Here is a 19,884-nt window from a genome sequence, read left to right on the forward strand (position 1 = left end):
CCGCTAACTCATTTCTTACACCCGTTCTCACCCTCACCACTTCGTTCCTAACCCTATCTACTTGAGATACACCAGCCATACTCCTCAGACACTTCATCTCAAACACATTCAATTTCTGTCTCTCCATCACTTTCATTCCCCACAACTCCGATCCATACATCACAGTTGGTACAATCACTTTCTCATATAGAACTCTCTTTACATTCATGCCAAACCCTCTATTTTTTACTACTCCCTTAACTGCCTCCAACACTTTGCAACCTTCATTGACTCTCTGACGTACATCTGCTTCCACTCCACCATTTGCTGCAACAACAGACCCCAAGTACTTAAACTGATCCACCTCCTCAAGTAACTCTCCATTCAACATGACATTCAACCTTGCACCACCTTCCCTTCTCGTACATCTCATAACCTTACTCTTACCCACATTAACTCTCAACTTCCTTCTCTCACACACCCTTCCAAATTCTGTTACTAGTCGGTCAAGCTTCTCTTCTGTGTCTGCTACCAGTACAGTATCATCCGCAAACAACAACTGATTTACCTCCCATTCATGATCATTCTCGCCTACCAGTTTTAATCCTCGTCCAAGCACTCGAGCATTCATCTCTCTCACCACTCCATCAACATACAAGTTAAACAACCACGGCGACATCACACATCCCTGTCTCAGCCCCACTCTCACCGGAAACCAATCGCTCACTTCATTTCCTATTCTAACACATGCTTTACTACCCTTGTAGAAAATTTTCACTGCTTGCAACAACCTTCCACCAAATCCATATAACCTCATCACATTCCACATTGCTTCCCTATCAACTCTATCATATGCTTTCTCCAGATCCATAAACGCAACATACACCTCCTTACCTTTTGCTAAATATTTCTCGCATATCTGCCTAACTGTAAAAATCTGATTCATACAACCCCTACCTCTTCTAAAACCACCCTGTACTTCCAGGATTGCATTCTCTGTTTTATCCTTAATCCTATTAATCAGTACTCTACCATACACTTTTCCAACTACACTCAACAAACTAATACCTCTTGAATTACAACACTCATGCACATCTCCCTTACCCTTATATAGTGGTACAATACATGCACAGACCCAATCTACTGGTACCATTGACAACACAAAAACACATATTAAACAATCTCACCAACCATTCAAGTACAGTCACACCCCCTTCCTTCAACATCTCAGCTTTCACACCATCCATACCAGATGCTTTTCCTACTCTCGTTTCATCTAGTGCTCTCCTCACTTCCTCTATTGTAATCTCTCTCTCATTCTCATCTCCCATCACTGGCACCTCAACACCTGGAACAGCAATTATATCTGCCTCCCTATTATCCTCAACATTCAGCAAACTTTCAAAGTATTCCGCCCACCTTTTCCTTGCCTCCTCTCCTTTTAACAACCTTCCATTTCCATCTTTCACTGTCTCTTCAATTCTTGCGCCGGCCTTCCTTACTCTCTTCACTTCTTTCCAAAACTTCTTCTTATTCTCTTCATATGACTTCCCTGACCCCACCTCAGGTCAGCTGCCCTCTTTGCCTCACGTACCTTGCGCTTTACTTCCACCTTTTTCTCTCTATATTTTTCATACTTCTCTATACTATTACTCTGCAGCCATTCTTCAAAAGCCCTCTTTTTCTCTTCCACTTTTACCTTCACTCCTTCATTCCACCATTCACTGCCCTTCCTCATGCTGCCTCCAACCACCTTCTTGCCACATACATCACTTGCAATCCCAACAAAATTTTCTTTTGCTAACTTCCACTCCTCCTCTAAATTACCAGTTTCTCTTACTCTCACCTCGTCATATGCCATTTTCAACCTTTCCTGATATTTACTTTTTACCCCCGGTTTTATTAGCTCTTCAACCCTCACTAGCTCCCTTTTACATCCACCCACTCTATTCCCCCACTCTTTTGCTACAACTAATTTTCCTTCCACCAAAAAATGATCAGACATACCGTTAGCCATACCCCTAAACACGTGCACGTCTTTCAATCTTCCAAACATTCTTTTAGTTATCAACACATAATCCATTAATGCCCTTTCTACTACTCTTCCATTTGCCACTCTTACCCATGTATACTTATTTTTATCTTTCTTTTTAAAAAAGCTAGCACTTATTACCATCTCTTGTTCAACACACATATCTACCAGTCTCTCACCACTCTCATTTTCACCTGGTACGCCATACTTCCCAATGACACCTTCTACCTCTCCAGCGCCCACTCTAGCATTTAAGTCACCCATGACAACTACATAATTCCTTCTACCCAGTCCTTCTACACATCTAGTTAATTCATTCCAGAACTCATTCCGCTCTTCTTCACTTTTCTCACTACCTGGCCCATACGCACTGACAAACGCCCAACATTCCCTACCCAACCTAACCCTTACCCACATTAACCTAGATGATATCTCCTTCCATTCCACTACTTTACCTGTCATCCATTCACTCAGCAAATAGGGGCACACCCTCTCTCGCTCTTCCCCTTTCAATCCCAGACACTCTACCAGACATTTCACCAAACATCACTTCACCCTTTCCTTTCATCTTTGTCTCACACAAGGCCAATACATCCATCCTTCTACTTCTAAACATGCTTCCAATCTCACATCTTTTACTCTCTATCGTACTACATCCACGCACATTCAAACACCCCAAATGCTACATATCCTACAAAATCAAAGAGTTGGTTCCAAATCTACCAAAACTGGAAATCTTAACCATTCAATTCTCCCATATTCATAAACCTGCTATCAGATGCTCTATCCATAAATCAATTCTAAATCGCAGTCCAGCTGTGAAGTTCCTTGTAGTTTTATTTGAACTTTCAACGTTAATCCTATCGAGCAGTTTTCTTTGCTGCATTTTGCCCATCACAAAGTAACAACAAGACATATTACATATAAATATGTGTTTGAAAAATTTCTGAACAAAATTCAACTATCTTTTCTTCAAATCTTGGCACAATTTCTCAAGCCTTCACAAGGATCATGGTTCCACTCACAAAATGGATTTATCTTTTAAGAGAGGAATTTTATGCAACCAGACATGCCAGACCTTACAAACTTTCTTACTGGGAACATGATGGGCAAGAACCTAATTTAAAACTCATTCAGGGTTTTTCAGAGGATAGTAAAGTTCTTTATAAAATCTACAAAGGAATAACAAGCACTTCAACCTCTTTCATCCCACAAATGAATGAGACTCCAAAGTTCCAAACTACAATGGATACGTTTGTCTGTCATTTTCAGGCAAAAAGATGTATCCACTTCAACTGCTTCTGAAGGTGTTTAAAAAGAAGCCCTTAACCCAACTCCCTTTCCAACCTATTCAATCATTCATTAATCTTTCCTACTACCAATCAGCATTATTGATTAGTATTATTTCCTTTTGGTTGATTAGTATAATTTCCTGTTGGTACATAGAACTTGAAATATGCGCTCAATTACTTTACAACAACATTCAAAAGATAAAACAAGAACTGTACTTACCATGGAACCAAGATTACTATCATCTGACGTATTGGAACCCCTTCGGTCCCAAGCGTTTGCACGGCGACTGCGTCTAAGATTAAACCAGTCTCGTCTTTTGCGTCGACCAAACCTTGCTGCAGTGTGAAGAGCTGCTAATCGTTCTGCATCAGAGACATGAAAGGACATCTGGGAATCCAGAGAATGCCGTCGGGAACTACGATTATTGTGCCCTGATTCAATTGAGAACCTATCGGAAGAGAAAGATCACCAAGAACATTTAAGTCCTGGATACCCACTTAACATGAAAGCCTATATAGTACAGTACAAGGGTCACAACATAGAATTCGGGCCTTTGGTTCTTATTGTTAACTTTAGTTAATTTTCAAACTACAGTCTAACTTTAACTTTACCCTGTAAAATTCCATCGTGAAAAAGCTAATGATTTAATTTCAGAGGCATAAAAGACATAATGTTTAGTAAAACACGGTGTCTAGTGGTCCAGGGACTTGATAAATGCTGTATTATAGATAATTCTAGTCTAGAGAAATATTACCATCATGACAGAACTTATTCTGGAATGCCACCAGTAACTTCATTGATTTTATTTGTAAAATTTACATAGTTAGAAATTAACTAAATCTAAAACTAATTATTTTCTTCCTACTCTGGTGTCGTTAAGATTGCCCCTCTCTTGAAAAACACATGTAATAAATTTAATAGGTTCAATGGTCTATTGAAAAAGGGGATAGTTTCAGAGGAGTAAAATTGACCTCACCTTCTACTTATGCTAAATTCAGAGTCAACAGAGTTTCTGCGCAGTCCTAAAGCTGCAGACCCGACCACTGCTCCACGCCTTGCCATTAAATGAGGTATAGCAGTTGCCCATGCTGATGACAGATCCCCAGATGTTGCACTGTTCATGTCGAAATTCAAACCTGAAATGATAATCTCATACAGTACTTCAAGGCCATATAACAAGAATGGTCAACAGGAATGTTAGCTGAGTTTTCCTCTTTCAAAAAATATAATGCTTTTCAAAGCATTAAAAATTTTGCTGAAGAAGTATATAAAAAATGAAAAAATTATATTTTGATTATAAAATAAATTTTTGAATATACTTACCCGGTGAATATATAATAGCTGACGTCTCCGACGGCTCGACAGATTCCAAAAACTCGCGAGCGATCGCCGTGAAGGTTGCGGGTGTGCCCACCAGCGCCGACTATCGGCCAGATACCGCATATACTTGTAAACATCTCCAGTTCTCCTCAGTCCCCTAGGTCTCTATCGGGGAGGAAGGGAGGGCCTTTAATTTATATATTCACCGGGTAAGTATATTCAAAAATTTATTTTATAATCAAAATATCATTTTTAAATATTAAACTTAGCCGGTGAATATATAATAGCTGATTCACACCCATGGTGGTGGGTAGAGACCAGTATTAATACAATAAAGGCGTATATGCTCAAGAGTTTTTGACAATTATTCAAAAAACAGACTTAAGTATAGGTACCTGGTAAGGAAGCAGACTCTGATTATTACTCTGCCTCATTAGTCCGCTTTCCTCACGAAGCCCAGCCATCCTCTCAGGATGCTGAAAGACTCCCAGGAGCTGTTATATCCAGGGCGAACACCCCTATAACAGGACCTCATCAATACCCTTAATCTGGGCGCTCTCAAGAAACAACATTTGATCACCCGTCAAATCAAAAAGGATGCGAAAGACTTCCTAGTCTTCCGTACAACCCAAGACAAGATTAAAAACATTTCAAGAGAAGATTAAAAGGATATTGGGATTAAGGGAATGTAGTGGTAGAACCCTCACCCACTACTGCACTCGCTGCAACGAATGGACCCAGGGTGTAGCAGTCCTCATAAAGAGTCTGGACATCTTTTAAGTAAAATGAAGCGAACACCGACTTGCTCCTCCAAAAGGTCGCGTCCATAATACTTCGAAGAGACCTGTTTTGCTTAAAGGCACCGAAGTTGCTATCGCTCTCACTTCGTGCGTCTTGACCTTAAGCAAACAACGATCTTTCTCATTTAAATGAGAATGTGCCTCCCGGATTAAAAGTCTAATAAAGTACGATAACGCATTTTTAGACATGGGCAATGAGGGCTTCTTAACGGAGCACCATAAGGAATCAGAACCACCACGTAATGGTTTAGTTCGAGCTAAGTAAAACTTAAGAGCTCTAACGGGGCACAGCACTCTTTCAACTTCGTTACCTACGATTTCTGACAGACTAGGTATTTCAAAAGATTTAGGCCAAGGACGAGAAGGCAGTTCGTTCTTGGCCAAAAAACCAAGTTGAAGCGAACATGTAGCTTTATTAGTAGAGAAGCCGATGTTCTTACTAAAAGCATGGATCTCACTGACCCTTTTAGCCGAAGCCAAGCACACCAAAAAAAAGCGTCTTGAGGGTGAGATCCTTCAGGGAGGCTGAATGCAATGGCTCAAACCTGTCTGATATTAGGAACCTTAGGACCACGTCTAAGTTCCAAGCGGGAGTTGACATACGACGCTCCTTAGAGGTCTCGAAGGACTTAAGGAGATCCTTGTTATTTGACAGATCCAAGCCTCTATGTCTGAAAACAGACGCCAACATGCTCCTGTAGCCTTTAATAGTGGGAGCAGAGAGGGAGCGAACATTTCTCAGATGCAGGAGAAAATCCGCAATTTGGGCTACAGAGGTACTGGAAGAGGAAATAGAGGAGGACTTGCACCAGTCTCTAAATACCTCCCATTTCGACTGATAGATCCTGATGGTAGAGGATCTTCTAGCCCTCGCGATCGCTCTAGCTGCCTCCTTCGAAAACCCTCGAGCTCAAGAGAGTCTTTCGATAGACTGAAGGCAGTTAGACGAAGCGTGGGGAGGCTTTGATAAAATCTCTTTACGTGAGGCTGTCGCAAGAGATCCATCCGTAACGGCAGACTTCTTGGAACATCTACCAGCCATAGAAGTACCTCTGTGAACCACTCTCTCGCGGGCCAGAGTGGAGCAACCAATGTCAACCTGGTCCCTTCGTGAGAGGTGAACTTCTGCAGCACCTTGTTTAGGATCTTGAAAGGTGGAAAGGCATAAACGTCCAGGTGAGACCAGTCCAGCAGGAAAGCGTCTATGTGGGCTGCCTCTGGATCTGGAACTGGAAAGCAGTAAGTCGAGAGCCTCTTTGTCAGAGAAGTCGCAAAAAGATCTATGGTGGGTTGACCCCATGTCATCCATAGCTTCTCGCACACAGTCTTATGCAACGTCCACTCCATTGAGATGACTTGTCCTCTTCTGCTGAGGCAGTCCGCCAAAACATTAATTTTTCCTTGCACAAATCTCGCCAAAGGAGAGATGTTACTTGCCTTAAATGGAGTTCCTTCTGATCCGTGAATCAAAGACCCGAGCATTCCAGACTGTCCAGTGGAGCTCCCTAACCCAAAACCGAAGCATCTAAATACAACACATGGTTTGGGTTCTTGATCGCAAGAGAAAGACCTTCTCGAAGTCTGATGTTGCTGTCCCACCAAGTCAGACATGTCTAGACTGGGTTGGAGATTGGGAAAGAGATACTCTCTAAGCCCTTCTCCTTGTTCCAATGGTTTAGGTGAAATTGGAGAGGGCATAGGTTGAGTCTCCTCAGAGAGATAAACTACTCCAGCGATGAAAGAGTTCCCACGAGACTAGTTCAAACTCTTACAGAGCAACTGTTTTCCTCTTGCAAGTGAAGGACTTTTAACAGAGCTTGTTCCATTCTTGTGGGAGACGAAAAGGCCCGAAAAATCAAGACACTGTTTCTCCATTCCCAAATAAAGAATAGTCTGGGATGGGGTACTGTAAGTTACGACTTCTCTACGTTCACTATGAGACCTAGCTCCTTGGTTAGGTCTAATATCCATTAGAGGCTCTCCAGACAGTGATATAATGACGACGCCCTGATTAACCAGTCGTCAAAATAAAGGGAGGCTCTGAATCCTCAAAAAATGTAGAAAGCTTGCTACATTTTGCAAGGGCCTTGTAAAAACAAGAGGAGCAGGAATGAGGCCGAAGTACAGTGCTCGACATTGGTACATTACTTTCCCGTCCACAAACCTCAGATGTTGTTGAAAGTTTGGATGAATCGGGATGTGGAAGTATGCATCCTGAAGGTCGAGAGAGACCATCCAGTCGCCTTCCCTTACTGCTGCCAAGACAGATTTGGTAGTCTTCATCGTGAAGTTTGTCTTGACAATGAACACATTGAGCGCACTTACATCTTAAGTACTCCTGCAGTGAACGTGGCTGCCAGATCATTGGAGCCATCCCTGATAGCCTTGTTCCTGCAGTGAACGTGGCTGTCAGATCATTGGAGCCATTCCTGATAGCCCTGTTCATGCATGACATAATTGTACAGCAAAACATTGACAGCTGGAGAGACCTTCTGACTTAAGGCTCCCAGGGACCAACCAACAAATAAAAACTTCAAACGCTCGAAAAAACAGGAGATGGTCTAGCTCTGAAGCCGACCATAAAATCTTGGAGCGTCTCATGGCCAGGCGACGGGGAGAGTCTATGAGGCTTGAGAAGTCTCCCTGGGCAGAGGCAGGAACTCCCAAGCCGAGAACTTCTCCCGTGTCATACCAGACGCTCGCTCTAGAAGCCAGTTTAAAAGGAGGGAAAGCAAAGGCTGTCTCCCCCAAACTCCTCCTGGTGATCAACCAGTCGCCTAGGAAACGTAAAGCTCTCTTAGAAGAGCGAGAGAGCACTAGCTTAGAAAACGACGGCTTCGAAGTAGCTAGGCCTAGCGTAAACCCTGACGAAGGCGAACGAGGAGCAGCAGTTACAAAATGGACCGGAAAAAGATCCTTAAAAATCAGCATGATTTTTTTAAAGTCCATAGAGGTCTGAGCAGCTTTAGGCTCCTCTCCGTCTGACAAAGTCCCCAAAGGAATATCAGTAGGAGGAGGATCAGCAACTTCCTCATCTGAAGGAACCTCGTCCGACAATTGTCTAGTCTCATGAAAAGGAGAGACCTGCCGCGGCGGCAATGCTTGACAGGCAATGTCAACAAGCAAAGGAGCAGCAGTAGCAGTAGAGGAAGCGACGTCAGGTCGCTGCTGAAAGGACTGAAAACCTTGTGACTGTCCAACAACAACAACAGGAGTTGATGGACGCTCGATGTCACGTCGGAACTGCATTGACTGCCTAGACTGAGGAGTCAAAACAACCTTCGACTGCGGTGATTGACGCTCAACGTCAAGTCGAGGCAACTGAGCTGGTTGGCAAACGTCCTGAACGTCAACACGAGACTGCGGCAGCGGCTGAACGTCAACACGAGACTGCGGCAGCGGCTGAAAGTCAACACGAGACTGCAGCGAGGGAGGATCCATGTCACGTGACTGACGTGAAAAACTCCTGACATCACGTTTCAAAGTACAAGAAACGTCAGCACTACCGTCAAACGGACGAGTAAATGCTCGTTTGGGCGGCTGACGGCCAGAGTCTCGTTTAGCGTAACGGCGACTCGAAAGCGAAGGTTCATCGTGAACCTGCTCAACGTCATACTTCTCCATAAGGGAGGCAAGCTTAGTCTGCATGTCCTGTAGGACAACCCATTTAGGATCAACGGGAGTCGGAACGGGCCGAGACGACGGTAACGTCTGTGTTGGCAAAACATTACCTTTACCGCGACCCTCGGACCCCGTGTTACGCTTGCGTTTAATAGGCGAACAGTCTTCCGACGACTGCAAAGGGTCAGAGCTGTCCCCATGGCTACAGCCAGGACGCTGGACCTGTCCTGAAGGGACTGACTTTCGCTTAAAGGGTCTAGAAACCTTGCGCCAAGGTTTCTTTTGCGAAAAGTCTTCGGATGACGAGGAGAACACAGTCTCACCCGTCTTATGGTAAGGGCGATCTTGACGAGAAACGTCCGATACCAAAGAGGGAACGTCTGTACGTTGGTTAAAGCCTCTCGTCCCCTTAAGTCCTACGACATTACTCCTCCCTGGTGCATGGGAGCTTGAAAGAGGTCTCAGACTAGGGGAGCGACAAGCACGAACAAACGAACCCTCCGCAACACAGCACATGTTTTCTTGCACTCACTTCACTGATATCGTATTTTTCAATAATTTCACATTAGGCATGAATAAAACTGATATCTACCTGAAGCACGCAATTCTCCCTTACATCAAAAGGTTATAATTGCGAAATGAGTCGTATAATGTAAGCACATTAGTACAAAATGAAACACACATGCAAAAATCAATAAACATATACATATATATCGAATAAAACGGAAATATATAAAGTTAAAAAGGATCAGTGACTGGGGAGGAGACTAAACACTAGTTCACTAAAGACTACGTTTTGAATCTCTCACCGTACAGTGCCTTGGGACGAGAATAAAAACTAAAAACGTTTTATCCTCTCTCCCCGTACAGAGACTTGGGACGAGAGTAAAAAACTGAATCGAGAACAACGTTACTCGCTCCCAAACTCCTTACTTGGGACGAGAATAAAGATCGGATCGTTCTCTCTTTCTCTCTCTCTCTCTCTCTCTCTCTTGTCACACACAAGAGAATTGCCCACTCACCCTTCGTCAATAAACAGGTTATTTGACCAAAGGAAAAAACTGAAAGGACTAAGAAATTGAAAATTAACCAGTTCCTTTAAATTAGTATTTAAAACACTTCAGTTTGAAAGAAGAATGAACAAAACGTCAAAATCGATTTACTCTTTCTGCAAAGTGAAACCGTGATTCTCTCTTTCTCTATCGTAACGATAGAGCGCAAACTGCGTAGCATAAATAAACCAAACGTTAGTTCATCTTTGAAAAAACAGCACGAAGACTATTCAAAGAATATATTTCTTAAAATATTTTCTAAAAAAAATTCATTTCATAACTCTTACAGAGCAAATGATTTAAACTTAACGAAAATAAAAGTTGAATGGGCTCAACGTTGTTTAACTTCGGTTTCCAAGTTAGGACCGCCTACATCTCGGACTAGGGGAGGAATAGGTAAAGGCCGCATATAAACAAAACATAAAATTTATCTTGATGTTTAGTATAAATGGAAAGCTAATCGAAGAGGCCTAATAAAGGCGGGCGAGATATAAAATATATAGAGGAAAATCTATAATTATCAACAATAATTTATAACGTGATAAAATAATTACTAAAAGCCTTAAACACACTTCCGTACACTGAGGGAAGGGTCGGCCATCTTTACTCTATGGAAAAACCAGAGATAAAAAAGTAAGGGCAAAACACTTTTCCTCTCCTTTCAAAAGCATTTCTTTTGAAGATAGTATTGAATAATCCAACACGGCGAAAGCAATAAAACCAAAACAAAGTACTTCACCAATTCGGTAGAAAACTCGAGGTCATAAAGCGAGTGGAATCAACTTGTCGATGAAACCGACAGAGAAGAACTGGAGATGTTTACAAGTATATGCGGTATCTGGCCGATAGTCGGCGCTGGTGGGCACACCCGCAACCTTCACGGTGATCGCTCGCGAGTTTTTGGAATCTGTCGAGCCGTCGGAGACGTCAGCTATTATATATTCACCGGCTAAGTTTAATATTTAAAAATTAAGCGTTGAAAATGATGCACAAGTATATTTACCATATTTACTTATCTGATAATCATATCCTTCTAAAAATACAAAAAGAAATAAAATCAAAACTTTCATGGTCAATACCAAGTAATTATCAAGTATAATTAGCACGTTAATAAGGGTACTGTGTACTGTATACGATGCTCTTTATTACCAATTGGGTCTGCATGCAATGAGTGCAAACTAATCGAGAGTCTTCCAGCTGTATTGAGATCATGACGTTTAGCAAACGCCTGTGCTATGACCTTATGCTTAGACAAACGCAATGGCTCTTCTGAAGATACACCAGCAACTCTGAAAGTATTAAAAAGCAAATTATTAAAATTACATATTCATAACAACTTGTAAACCAAAAACTCATACTCCGTCTTAATAAAAAATGCATAATGCAATGAAAAAAAAAATCTGCATTCCAACTTGCAAACCAAAAACTCTACTGCAACTTCATTAAAAATGCATAATGCAATGACATTCCATGAAAATTCCTCTCTTTTAAGGTATACATATGCAAAGTAGAAAGAGAATAAATACATATATAGTAATAGGCCAAGCAAATAATGAGAGCAATGGTGGAAAATACATATATCAAACAGACATAAATTCATAAAACATGTATGAGAAAAAGGCAAAGTAAACAGTTTGTGCTATAAGGGTGACAATACAGAGGCAGAAAAGTTACGCCATGCACTTGTTCATTGGAATGCTTAAATCCTCAAACCACCTTGGACAATATACCCTTAGTCATATCAAAATCTGTCTAAGGAAGTAAAGGGACACATAGGTAGGGGTTTACTCACCCGAACTTCCCACCTGTCACCAACTACCTCGATAACAATTTCAACGATCATTCCAACTCTGCTAAAAACATATTCCATATTTCAAAGGACAAAAGGCTTTTATATGTGTAGGAACCTATGTATTTTGTTGATCACACAGCCTATGCATAAAATAGTTGAAATGGATTTATTAAAGCTCTCATAGTAGTATACTCTGAGTATACTAGAAAAAAATACACCCTGGCTAAGAAATCCTTTTACAGGATTGATTTAAACTTTTGGATAGCAAGTGAGAGGTTACAGTTAAATACAGTACTTTGCTTCAATTTCTAAAGTGGTCTTTTAACCATTGTTTAATAAATAAGCGGGAGGAAATTTTAAAATATAGTACCAAATTTATGTAAGCTGTGATCTTCTTATGCTTATCTAACTTACAAAAAAAGCTGCAACCCAAACAGATTTTCATTGTGTATGAAAACATTTTCAATTTTTATAAAAATTAAAAATGGCTGTCTGCTAAAGAAGGTGATGAGTGCAAGAGTTGATGGGAGAAGTACACGAGGAAGGCCAAGGTTTGGGTGGATGGATGGAGTGAAGGAAGCTCTGGGTGATAGGAGGATAGATGTGAGAGAGGCAAGAGAGCGTGCTAGAAATAGGAATGAATGGCGAGCAATTGCGACGCAGTTCCGGTAGGCCCTGCTGCTTCCTCCGATGCCTTAGATGACCGCGGAGGTAGCAGCAGTAGGGGATTCAGCATTATGAAGCTTCATCTGTGGTGGATAACGGGGGAGGGTGGGCTATGGCACCCTAGCAATACCAGCTGAACTCGGTCGAGTCCCTTGTCAGGCTGGGAGGAACGTAGAGAGTACAGGTCCCCCTTTTTTTTGTTTTAGTTTCATTTGTTGATGTCGGCTACCCCCCAAAATTGGCGGAAGTGCCTTGGTATATTTATGTATGTATGTATAAAAATTACCTAAAAATTCTCAATACCTTTAGTCACGCATCTCCAGAAAATAATCTTATTCTTCCTTATTATTATTATAATTATAATTATTATTGTGACTAGCAAAGTTATAATACTAATTGGAAAAGCAGAATGCTATAAGATCGAGGGCCACATTTGGGAAAGCAGTCCAGTGCGGTAAGAAAATAGAAAAGTAACAAGTAAGCTATTAGTGAGAAATAATAAAGACATAAAATAAATTAAAATCAGTAACAATGTTGAATAAATCAATCATATATAAACTAAGAAACAGGACTCATGTCAACCTGTTCAAGAAAAAAGTATATGCAGCAAGATTGAACTTCTGAAGTTCCACTGATTCAAATGCCAGATTAGGAAGACCATTCCATATCTGGTCACAACTGTATTAAAACTTCTAGAATACTGTGTAGTATTGAGCCTTATGATGGAGAAGGAAAGACTGTTAGAATTAATTACATACATGGTACTAAATAAAGGATAATACAGCCTGGGAGACCTGAATACAGATTGGTCAAAATCATGAAAAATCTTATGAAACATGCGCAAAGAACTAACTGAACAAAGGTGCATCCAGATCAGTGATATAGAATTAAAAACATCGTAAATTTTGTCCAATAAATTAAGATGAAAGTCAGCAACTAAGGACCAGAGAGGAGAAAAATATTAAAAAATTACAAAATGAAAGGATTAAAACATTTCTTCTTAACAAAGGTTATGTAATTTTTAGCATGACTTAGTCCTATTGCTAGGCTCATGCAGCTTGCCATATATTTTTTTTTCTTAAGTCTGGTGAAAAATGCAAAAACATGAAGTTGAGATGGGTGCCAAGAGACTATAAGGAATGTACAAACAAGTTGAAGCATAAAACACTGCACCTACGATTAAAAAAACCTTCAGTACTTTATGTAGCACAAAGTAGCCGCCTGTGTGCTGATTTTAGACACAAAAGTTTGTATTTCCTGAGGATAATTGGGGGGAACATAGATTACTGTATGTTGTCACATCAACAACAATCAGCTTAAAACTAAAATTCCAAGGGAACTGATCAACATGCAAAATACAAAAAAACACGTTAGAAGTTTTCAGTGCAGTACAGTGCAGAAACATCTAAAAGGGGAGAAAGTCTAATAAAATTATAAGGAATATCGTATTACTTATCGAAATAGGGAGTAAATAGTAGCCCATGAGGGTGAGTGTGATGCTCTTTAACATTGGCTACCCTGCAACAATTGGAACAATATTTCAATTTTATTAATAATAATTACAATTTAGATCTACTGATCTATGGATATAATGCTGAGTGCATAGTTAATTTTTCATTATTTTTTCAACAAATACAAGATATAATTTATTACCTTGAAGCGATACAATGCTCCAATTATTCATGATAAGACGCCTTATTTACAAAGAATATTTCATTTGCACCAACCTGCTGTGATAGGAAAAAACAGCCTTCCCCTGTGTATGTCCAGAGTTTTAAAATGGTCCTCAACATCCTACCCTATTCCATTGTGCAAAGACATACTGAGCAGAATAAGTGTAGGGACGGGAGAAGGGTAATATCAATATGATTAAGGGGTTTGTACAGTATTGAAAGCCAAGTTTTATTATAACAGAATTTTAACCCTTTTAGCCCCAATGGACATACTGGTACGTTTCACAAAACTCATCCCTTTACCCCCATGGATGTACCGGTACATCCTTGCAAAAAACTGCTATTTACATTTTTTTTGCATATTTTTGATAACTTTATGAGAAACTTCAGGCATTTTCCAGAATAATGAGACCAACCTGACCTCTCTATGACAAAAATCAAGGCTGTTAGAACAATTTAAAAAAAATATATTGCAAAATGTGCTTGAAAAAAAAAAACGCTTGGGGGCTAAGGGTTGGAAAGTTCCAAATAGCTTGGGGGTAAAATTGTTAATAAAACATTATATATATATATATACTCACCTAGGGTTGATCTAGTTTCCTTCTTGAAGCTAGCTATGATGTTGATGACTATCCTACATATTTAAAATATCCCATTTTCTATCACATCAACAGTCTAGCCCCTTTATTACCATATTGTATTCATCCAAATAAATTGTAAATTTGCCGATTGGTGATTTAGGGAGTGAGACTATGACAATACAGTACACAAGTTTTTCCAATTGGCGAGGAGCAAAACACGAGATGAGATATCAGTTCACATAGACTGTATGTGGGTTGCTCTTAAAAAATTAATGCCTGGACTCGGTTATACTTCTGATTGTTGGAGTAAAACCAGTGGCTAGTTTCCAGCGGAGATAGGATCCTCACGACAAGCTATTTTCCTGGATGATCATGATTTTAAACCTGTGGTGTATTTTAATTCAATGAAGACTACGATAAACAAGAATTCATAATAGACTTCACATCCTTCACAATTTCTTCTTCCATAAGTATTTGTCCCAACAAGTATATATTGAATTTCTTATATATCAGATATCAAAGTTAAAGCAAGGAAAAAATGAGTGACACCTCTATGTGCCTACTCTGAAAAGGGGAGCAAGTTATAAATTGTGCTTGAATGCACTAAAGTAGATCTGAGGCTTTAAAAAATGCTCTCCAAATTGCTTTTAATTACATTCTTACATAAATGGTTTCCTTAAATGCCTCTATGTACATGAGCAATTAATCATAAGTTGCCTTACCCATTGTGAGATCTCCAATTGCATAAAAAAATTCTAAACATATGCAAGCAACTACCCTGGTACCTGTTGGGTTACTGATGTTCTGACTCTCATTCTGCTGTCTCCAAGAAGTCAACATTTTCCTTTTAATCCCTCCCTTGAATGATTAAACTTCACTAAATCCCCTGGCTTTTTTTACAATGTTTTACTCAACTCACCTAAGTACAAACACTATTATAAATAATATATTATCTTCAATATAATTATCCCTCACTACTCCCTGGTCGCAATTTCAGATTCAATTACTGGCAGGGAGGCATATAGATAATATAATGCTATTTTTAACCATTATTGCAATTTGGTGAAAATGTAATGGTAAAGTAGCAATGTACAGTATTTTTTTTTAAAACTTAACTCTCTTGTACTAATTACGTTTCTATAAGAGATAAAAGGTTATTAATAATTTACATAGCGTAATATAGGGAAACCCGGGCTCTAGCAGTGTTAAAAATTGGCACATTTTCACGAATTTTCTAAATTTGTGGATATTTTACATTACTCAAATTCCACGAAGTAAACGACAACTATACAAAAATAAAATCCCGTAGTAGGGAGAAAAATAGATGGTGTTTCCCTAAAACTAAAAAATACAATAAAGGAAAAACAAATATATATGGTTTAAAATTAAATGGAATTAAATATAGGAAGTTAGGAAAAGGGACAAAGGATGGCATACTGGTAAAAAAATGTAATACTGATGAATTGGGAGCAACAAGAAAATGTTTAGAATCATATGAAATAGCTAGAATGTTGAGGAGTATCAAGAATGAAGTGAGAGTTTTTTTCCTTCCACAGATAGTTGGTGCGATTTGGATCTCCTCTAGGGTAATAAGGCATCTTATGATTAATTAGGTTGTTGTGAACAAACCACTGACTAGACTTCATATGTTCAAATTTTCCTAGCTATAAATAAAAACTGATGGTTCTATATATTATAATATTACATGTGTTCAAGCTCTTGCATACAACAAAAATCATAACCATTTGTTCAAAATAATTTTACAAATGACTCAATGTCTAAACTTTAAATGAGAACCCTTTACTAATGCAGTTATTCTAAATAAAGTGTCTGGTAGTTTTTCTCCTTGGGATAAATTCTAGTATTAAAATGAAATTGTAGAGTAGCCATTTCTTAATACCGTATGTTACATTACTGTAAATTAGAGCAATTTAAAGCTTATTGCTATAAATGACCATCTACTATCATTAAAGTAAAAACCTGATGGCAATACTTTGTCAAAATTCCCTCCTTCCATGTACACTTTTTTTCAACTTCATTCTTCCTATGTTAAACTTAGAGGGCTAACAATAATTAAATCACTACTTATTGTGCATTTAAAATGGAATAATTTATGTCAGCAAAAACAATTCACTCTTAGGGTGAATTTAATTTACAGCAATGAGTCAAGATGAATACAAACCTTCTCAGAAACCTTTTCCAGGCGTTTACTGTGTTACGAGTCCAACACCACGAAGACATAGCGATTCCAGCACCAAACAAGGCCAAGAGATGAAGCTTATATACATTTATATTTGGTCTATGGGCTATTTTACAACTTGGAGACACGCTGCTATCCTCAGGGTCTGACCTCATGCCTGACTCACACCTAAAGAGAATATCAAACTTAGTATATAGAGGCCAAGCAAAGGGTTTTGAGATTTTCTTCATCTAAGAATGGCTGGTTTGTACCTACAGTTTATGAGAACACATTTAATTCTTGAGTAACAATGAACGAGTTGGTTACTTGCATGTGTTCTTCAGATATAATTTGGTGATCAACAACATAAAAATCAGCAATGATCAAAATCAACATCTTATCATATGATTTCAACATTAGTCTGACTTACATAATATATTCTCTAAGAGCTTTGTCCCAAAGATGCTGATTTTTGTACTGATAAATATGGCAATATATAGTAATAGCAGTGAAGGTGACTAACGATATAGTCAAAGCTGCCAGTCTTATGATGGTTTCCACAATCTTGCTGTTGGCCGCATCACTAATAATGTTGGAACATTCTATTTTCAAACGAACTAATCGCATCATACCTGCAATTAAATGAAACGAAAATGTACATGAAAAAATTCAATTGATCACAAATGATCACTATTACAAAGTATAATATCCATGGCATGATAAAAACAACAGGACTACAAAAAAAAAAAAAAAAACAATCATGCAATTCTGTAATGCACATATATTTCATACATGCTCATACATTGTGATGTGATTGCTCTTTTTCTCTCTCTTGCTCTCTTTTTCCTGCATTGATATTAGAAAAACCTGTTTAAGCTTGCCAATCTTGTTTTATATCGTTAGAGTTTATGCCATTGTTATCCTCAACCGTTTTTTATAGAACCTTGTGATGTCACGTTAATAAACTAGACATGTCCAGCCCGTCTTTCTGGTAAGACCTACTCACAGCTTAACACACTTTCACCATTTAGAATGAATCAGTCGTGCTTGTGCATTTAAAAAATTTTGCAACATAAAATAGACACGTCACTTACCCTGCACAAGGAAGAAACAGCCGATTGCAACAATAATAATGACAGGAAGAAGCAAAAATCCTATTCGGATGTGTAATGTATGTGATAAAAAGCAGATTCCCATTAGGGAGTCTCCTTCTATTTCAGCCAGCAACATAATAGTTATGGTCAGAACCAAAGGTAAGGACCACGATACAAGATGAAAATAAGCAGCTCGACGCTCTAGCTCATCTCCACACAGTCCAGCAGCTGAAAAAATTTACACATTTCTATAAAATTTCCGATTACACAAACCATTCAATATTTAAAAATAGGATCTGACTCTTGAGAAATAGTTAGAGCAATGAAATGTCAGAAAATATAATCATCAGTAAATTGCAATTTCATATTACAAAATACAAAGTTTTTAAAAATGCTATCCAAGACACTCTAACATGAAATATTCAATACAACTTAGTTTAAAAGCTGATAAAGAAGTTACACATATTTAAGTTTTAGTACATGCTAACCATATCTTCAATGAAGTTCTTATTAAAAACAAAGATGACTGAAGACAATAATTACTACAATCTTAATATATTACACCGATTTCAGAAAAAATAACCAACTTACCATATGATTTAAAGCTAGTGTGAAGAGCATATGCTAGTATTATGAGCCAAATTCCACCTGCCATCATAAAATAGTAAATACACACAAATACCACAACACAGGATAGGTTTCCACCAGAGCTGTGAAAAGAAAAATACCAGGGAATATGGAAACAAACTGGAGTCTAGGCATAAAGCTACACATTAACAAACTCAATGATTTAACAAAATATGGAATATTGTTATGTATACATCTCTCTATGCAAATAAATTATGTAGTAAGGTTAAAAACATTTTCCACTTAATATAGTTCTTTTGATTATTAGATACCCATAATACATAGCCCAGCATTCACAATTTTCATTTGTTCCACACACACTAGTCATTTGTCTTACAGACAAAAAAACCCCAAGAAGTAGTATTGCATATATGTCATATGGATTCCAGGTAAAAAGACTCGTTATTTTGTCTGCTGTGCTTTTGGTATATACTACAAGATTTCTCTATGCACCTTATCCTCTTACTTAATCTCAATCTCAATTCATTCCTTTAATCATTATTCTTTTACGTTCGACATTTAATCATCGGATTTTATACCTTCATAAGTATTTATTACCAACAGTTTCAAGCCCTCAAGTTGCTAGTTTCTATCCACTTGAAGTAGAGGGACTTCTAAAAGAGTTTTCCAAAGATGCTGAAGACCATGACATTTGTTTCAGTGGTCTGTCATATTCCTTTTCATTGACATTACTCCCAAGATTTAGGAATTTCCTTAACAGTAGTAGGCTAGACTACTTACTTGGTACTCTATTAATGGTTGATGGTTGGAATTTCCTTTTTCTTCAGCACAATAAATTAAGATGAATTTTGGATGGACAGTCCCTACTTTGCTTCTGTGAAGTCTTTCTATTAGCATAAGTTTTAATAATGCCTTTCCAAATAGGTATTTACTACATTACTTATCTGATGCAGCATGATCTCCACTACAATTAATACATTTATCATGTGTTGCTTAACGACAATTTATGCATAGTCCTCGGTCTCCCTTTTCTTTATTAAGGTACGAAATATTAGTTGGCACAAGCTTTTGGCAGTCAAAACATTGCCTTGGTGATGGTATGTACAACCTTATTTCCAATTTACACTACACTGCTGGTTATATTGTGTGAGGAAAATTGAGTAGATCAAAGGTAAGAATGAAATTTGGCTTGGGAAATGAAATACTATTTCTCT

The 19,884-nt window shown here is 38.6% G+C and overlaps 1 protein-coding gene across 3 annotated transcripts in view; it reads right to left on the reverse strand.

Moving 5' to 3' along the window:
• smo (smoothened) overlaps window positions 1-19,884 on the reverse strand; it is a 91,322-nt gene that overhangs the window by 1,940 nt on the left and 69,498 nt on the right. For 2 of the 3 annotated variants that reach the window (XM_068385923.1, XM_068385924.1), the window contains exons 8-15: window positions 18,674-18,792; window positions 18,083-18,310; window positions 17,419-17,620; window positions 16,992-17,177; window positions 14,008-14,073; window positions 11,247-11,386; window positions 4,281-4,440; window positions 3,524-3,752 (exon numbers count right to left, since the gene is read on the reverse strand). In XM_068385923.1, the coding sequence (XP_068242024.1) occupies window positions 3,524-3,752; window positions 4,281-4,440; window positions 11,247-11,386; window positions 14,008-14,073; window positions 16,992-17,177; window positions 17,419-17,620; window positions 18,083-18,310; window positions 18,674-18,792 (1,330 nt within the window). The remainder of the gene's footprint in view (window positions 1-3,523; window positions 3,753-4,280; window positions 4,441-11,246; window positions 11,387-14,007; window positions 14,074-16,991; window positions 17,178-17,418; window positions 17,621-18,082; window positions 18,311-18,673; window positions 18,793-19,884) is intronic. The other variant, XM_068385925.1, reaches the window with a different exon arrangement.

The sequence above is a fragment of the Palaemon carinicauda genome, chromosome 13, assembly GCF_036898095.1.
Source record: "Palaemon carinicauda isolate YSFRI2023 chromosome 13, ASM3689809v2, whole genome shotgun sequence".
Lineage (NCBI taxonomy): Eukaryota > Metazoa > Arthropoda > Malacostraca > Decapoda > Palaemonidae > Palaemon > Palaemon carinicauda.